Here is a 6,000-nt window from a genome sequence, read left to right on the forward strand (position 1 = left end):
CTTCATGGATCAAATCCTTACCTGACATAAAGATTTACCTAACTATTAACATCACAGTGGCAGTCTCAACATGTGTAAATTCTTTCCCAACAGGGCATCTGAGCCTGGTGTAAAATCCTTACTATTAGAGATACTTCTACAAGTGAAAATAAAGGCATGTTTATAGGGTCCTAGAGGATCCCTATTAAATTCTTGTTTAACTGAGATCAAGCAGAATTCTGATGGCTTATGCATGAATGCCGATAGTTTATATGTGAATGCTTGTTTTCTTTTTTGCTCTTACAGACCTGCAAAGACCAGACGAGAATGCTCACCTAAAGAGGGTACTAAAGGAATGGGAAATTGCCTAATGAGCTACAGCTAATGATGAAGACACGCTTTCAGTGCCTTACAATGTTGTCTTTAGTCAGCCATGACGGTAAATTAAACCGATGACCCTGTTTTGACACTGACTGATTGCAGACACCAAGCAAAGGGCAACAGGCCACTTTAGCTGAAAAATTGGTAGATTATACACAGTCAACACAGGTGGCTATCTCAATATGGCAACCAAATTGAAAGCTTAAAGAATATTCTCCAGTAAACACATTTTAACTCATAAAATGTGTCTCTCCTCTCAAAACTGGTCACAATGGGTAACTACATTCTGCAAGAAATGTTTCTGGATCATGATCATTCTCATTCTACATATTCAATATAAATATGAGGCTGCAAAATGCATGCATGGCTACATAAGACTGTTTTCCACAACTCTAAGCATGAATGTACACTCATACACTTGCACAGTATAAGTATTGATCTTACAGTTACATATTCTGAAAATAAACATGGGTGCTCTTTTAATTCAATACAAACAAAAAAATATGTAGGCTTGAACGATGCATCTAAATAAGTCTGCCCTTTAATCAGAAAAAAAGAAGTGAATAATTTGTTCCTTTCAAAAATAGTTACTTATTAAAGAAATACTTGAATGGTTAACCCACTCTTCAAATATAATTAGGACTTCTCTTCACCAGGCAGGGAAGTTGCTGACAAGCTTGGAAATTAAGACACCTGTGTCAAATTACTTCTGTAATAAAATTTGCAATCAAACCAAAATTACAATGAACATGTGTTTCTCTGGTTATAGGCTTGCATTCCTTAGCACTTACCTCCAAAATGGGATGCTATTTTGAGCAAAATAGTTTCTAAATCATTTCTTAGACTAGATAACTTTTTGTATGCTTACTTCCCTCTCCAATCCCCACCCAAAAAAAAAAAAAAACATTAAATATTTTTTCAAAGTAGAAGAGGCTTAGTGTGAGTTCACCAGATTTTATCTGTTCCTACATTTGTCACCAAACAGACCACCATTATTTCTGTTGTTGTTACTGCTGTTATTTGATTAGATCATAGATATATGAGCTATAATAAACCTCAAAAGATCACTAGATAGTCTGGTGAACCAAAAATACCCTCTTCTTCAACCAGACACCTGATGTCAAATGAGATAAGTGATTGGCCCCAGGTTCTATAGCTATAAAAGGCATATGGATTTCTGAACCCCCACTCTTACTAGAAGGATTGTTCTAGAGTCAGCCCTTAGTTCTCGAGGTCTACTATTTTGCTGAATGATTTATGGATCAATAGTTTCCCCTCATGACATGGATTCCCCTTCCTGGTTAAAAGTTTCCATCTGCTTGTGTAGTTTTCCCTAGTAATCTGGCCTTGGAGACTATTGGTGGACAAAGGGAACAACAGAAGGGGGTGTTGTATATTATCTTTCTAGTTCTGTGTTTTCCTTTGTGGATCCATTCTAGTACAGCAGAGGGGTCTCAAACCTGACAGTCAGAAGAGGAAAGACATGGTGTAATTAGAGCACTAGATTCTGACCACAGACATGCACAGGCACCCACACGTGTGGAATCAAAGTCTACACTAGTGGTCTCAATGCACATTCTAGTCCTCAGAACCAGAGATTAAACAAATGCAGGTGTTTTTTTTTTTTTTTCCCTGTCTCATAAGGGAAGCAAAAGCACTTCAAGGCTTTGGACTCATATCTTAGGCCACAAACTATTAGTCCTCCAGCCTTCTATTTCACTATGTTCGGTTTGAGCCCACCATGAAGGTCATGTAACTAGGCTGGTATTTACTTGTTCATAACTCAAATTCCTAACCACTCTGACTACACCTATCTACTTCTTCAGTTTCTAGGATTTCCCAGGTCTCTGGTGGCTCTGAATTTGCAAACAGAGAGTGCATAACACAGTTTAACTATTCCTTGCAGCAAAACTTTTTCCAGCATCCTGACTCCTGTTTTGTATCATTATATTCTTGACAAAAATGACCGTAAAACCCAAAGACATTTGAACATGTGATTAATCTTATATGAAATTAAGTCTTTGGGTTGAGGATTTGTGGTTGTTGTGTGTGTGTGTAGTTAGGAAAAAGGGGGGTTGAAGGTGATGGATAGAAAGCAGGAGAGAGCAAGGCCAGCTACCCACAGCACCCAGAATGTAGTAAGAACTCCATAATTAATTACTGATGAATGAATGAATGAATGAATGAATGAAAACACAGACTACTGAAAGACTGACTTCGATTAAATATTTAGTCCCTTTCCACCTGCCATAATTTAAACTTGAAATCACAGAAGATCCATATTCCAGAGAGATTTTTATTTTTTCTTAGACATTTCCCTCATGTAATGCAGTGTTTGGCATCATGTCTGGTGGTCAATAAGTAGGGAATAATAGCAATAATAAGAGGAATAGCAACGGTGGTGCTAGATACTATTCTAAACACTTGAATTATATTATCTCATCTCTCCCTCATAATAACATTGTAAAGTTGGCACTATATGTTGTGCCCATAATACAGAAGAATGAAATGACAGACAAGGTTCAATAACTGGCTAACTTCACAAAACTAGGAGCCAGAACTCAAACCAAGGTGTGCCTTGCTCAGAGCCCTTGTTTTAATAGAGAATAAGTGCATGACAAAGTGATGCCAGCTATACTGTTTTTATACTGAACAACACGGAAAAGGTTGTGAGGAGGAAGTTTAATTTTGTCAGTGGCCAACCCAATAAGGTCTTGCTTATATCAAACATTCAAAGACCTCCAAGTATCACTATAGCCTCAGAGAGGAACAAGAAAATCTGAGAAAAGAAATCACTGGAAAAGCATACTATAATCAGATGGAAGAAAGTTCAAGAGAAACACACAGGCATGAGGGCACCAATTTCTCCATCTGGTTAAGAGTCCCCAGTAGAAGACAGTACACTCAACTCATTCATTTTTTAGTAATTACATTAAAATTCTGACGCTTAAGACAAACATGATGTCGGACATAAGCTTATTCTCATTTAACAAAGATTCTTGGCATTCTGCAACAACTTAGAGCCATTACATTGCTCAATTACACTGGATTGAAGATGTATAAATGAGCCAGATAAGACAGGGTTTCTGAAGAGAATTCTGGATAAGCCAGCTCTTATCAACGAATTGCTTTCTCTTTTTCTCTCTTTCCCTCCCTTCCCCTCTTCCTCTCTCTCTCAGTTCCTTCCTTCTTCCTTTCTCTTTCTTTCTGCTTTCTTCCCCCCGCCCCAATTCCCTTAGTTTCTTTTTCAGTCTCTTTATATGCTAAATAATAATTACAAACTATTTTTTGGAATTTATATTTCAAAGCCAATATTTTTACCAAGATGATAGATTTCACAAAGTACCATACTGGAATAATTGATATTGTCATTTGTATAATTAGACACCATAATTAGTTGACTAAATAACTCTGAAAGAGAGCTGTTATTGTTAATCACATTTTGTACATGGGAAATAAGTCCAACATGTTTAAGGACTTCTAAGTAACAAAACTGGGGCAAGAAATGAAGTGTAAATACATAATATTCAACAACAGGCTGTAACTTCATTATATCAGTTGATTTTTGGACTAGCTCAATCTTACCTACCCCAGAAAATGACCATTTTTTTATAATGCTGAGCAATATATGGGTGTCCAGTCTTTGAGGAAGCTAGATGGGCAGGTTGTCATAGCATACCAAATGGATTTGTTCCTAGAAGATATTTTGGGGAGTTTTAAAAGTCAGCAGCCTTTTGCTGTCTTCCAATATCAGGACCTACTAAAGAACAGTAAAACTTCTGGGTACTAAAATAATCCCCAAAGAGGAATTAAGCCTTCTGATAATTTATATATTAGTGTTAAATTCTTTAATGTAAAGGACACAATTTAAAGATCACTGCAAGGGCAATTTGGCAATGTTCTTTAGACAAGGGGAAACTGGGAATATAAAATTACAAGGAAAGAAAGGAACAGAAAAAAGAAGCACTTAGGGGCTTAGCTCATTCTCTTGTCATCAAACCCTCATTGTCTCTCAAATCCTCCTTCACCGCCATCATTATAGTCGAGGTATCACCTATATATGGGAACTTCCAGACTCCACTCCCTCATCTTCAACCCACAATAGAAGTCAAATGTCCCGTGCATTTATTAACTGACAAACATAAGTCTCTAAGTAGTAATGGACACCAAAAATCTCCTTGGCATTCTCAACGTATATATTTTACATTTCAGTTTCCCCAAAATATCTTGCATGGTATTTGAACCACAGAATTACGGTGCCATTTGCAAAATGTCTGGTTATGCATTTTTTTATTCCAACTGGTGCTAATGTGTCTTAAGATACCACATATGGCTACCCTCTTAAGGCATTTGAATGTGAAATTATCATCCACAATACCATCATAAGAGAGGAATAAAGACAGATTACCTGGGGTTAAGAGGATGACTGACATAGTGATGAGTGAGCATACAACTAAAATCACCAGCAGGGCAATAGCAATTCCCTTCCAGTTTCTCTGTGGAGGGCTGTTACTTCCCAGTTCCTACCGAGATAGAAAAAATAAAAAAAAAAAGTTTCATAATTATACATGCTCCAAAAGAAATGTATTCATAAAGGAATAATTCACTGCATGGCACAATCACAGTTTGAAAGCTGATTAGGATCCTTTTCCTCTTCGGTAGCTCCTTTAATTATTCAAAGGTGAATATATTATAAATGGCTATCTTTTTTGCGGGGGGGGGGGGTGGTAATCTTATTTCTCTAAGAGATAAACCAACAGAGCTTTAGGCCTGATGTCCAAAATGTAGATGGAGTTAAAATGCATTGACTATAAACACTAGGACAATGGCCAAAGTACTCTGCAAAATAATTATGGAAATAAAGCACACCCACTTACATTTTTTTCTTACTACAATGGAACCTATGACAAAGATTTAGACAAATATTTCCCAAGCACTGTGGACTACTTTTCTCACTGGATAGTGGGGGGAAAAGATTAGAGATGGGAAAATCATTCAAAATGCCCCATGCTGTAGAGCAGGGCACATCTGTCAACACAACAGGTCTTTTTTAAACGGCTCCCCCACCACTCATAAAAATCAACAGGATGTAGTAACTAAATTAAATGAGTGCTTCTATATCAGTGGTTGATAGCATCCTCTCCCTAGGCAGCATGCCTAATATTGGCAAGGAGGAAGATGGATGGGGAAGGATAAACTTGAGCATCTCTCACAATACATCAAGTAAAGCTTTTCATTTTTCAGATGATCTGTGTTCTACCCTGTTGACTAGAATTGTGTGAGCATAACTCCCCAAAGCAAAGCAAACCCCACACTGGCTTGAAATGAATGCCAGATTTTCTTTGCAATGAAGTTTATAAAACCTTGAGTCTCTCATTTCTTTCTTCCTACCCCATCTCCCAGCTTCTCTTCCTCCTTCCCAACAAAGACTTTTTTATTCAAAAGTAGCTAATTTTTTTTTTTGCAAGACAAATGAAGCAAAATGTAAAGGTACCCAGTTCACCAGGTGTGCACAGATCACTAAACAAGCCTCAGAGCAGCTCTGCTTTAAACAAAGATAAATAGGATAGCAAACATTTAGTAAATTATAAATGGGTTCCTATGACTCACGGATTAAAACATTGAGCACATTTTCATATA

At 37.1% G+C, this 6,000-nt stretch overlaps 1 protein-coding gene across 1 annotated transcript in view; it reads right to left on the reverse strand.

The window, feature by feature from the left end:
- The window catches only part of DPP10 (dipeptidyl peptidase like 10), a 502,021-nt gene extending 496,856 nt beyond the window's left edge, over positions 1 to 5,165 (reverse strand). The window contains exons 1-2 of the mRNA XM_030323703.1: positions 5,115 to 5,165; positions 4,769 to 4,883 (exon numbers count right to left, since the gene is read on the reverse strand). Coding sequence (XP_030179563.1) covers positions 4,769 to 4,883; positions 5,115 to 5,165 — 166 coding nt within the window. The remainder of the gene's footprint in view (positions 1 to 4,768; positions 4,884 to 5,114) is intronic.
- Between the last annotated feature and the right edge of the window lie 835 nt (positions 5,166 to 6,000).

The sequence above is a fragment of the Lynx canadensis genome, chromosome C1 (genome assembly GCF_007474595.2).
Source record: "Lynx canadensis isolate LIC74 chromosome C1, mLynCan4.pri.v2, whole genome shotgun sequence".
Classification (NCBI taxonomy): domain Eukaryota; kingdom Metazoa; phylum Chordata; class Mammalia; order Carnivora; family Felidae; genus Lynx; species Lynx canadensis.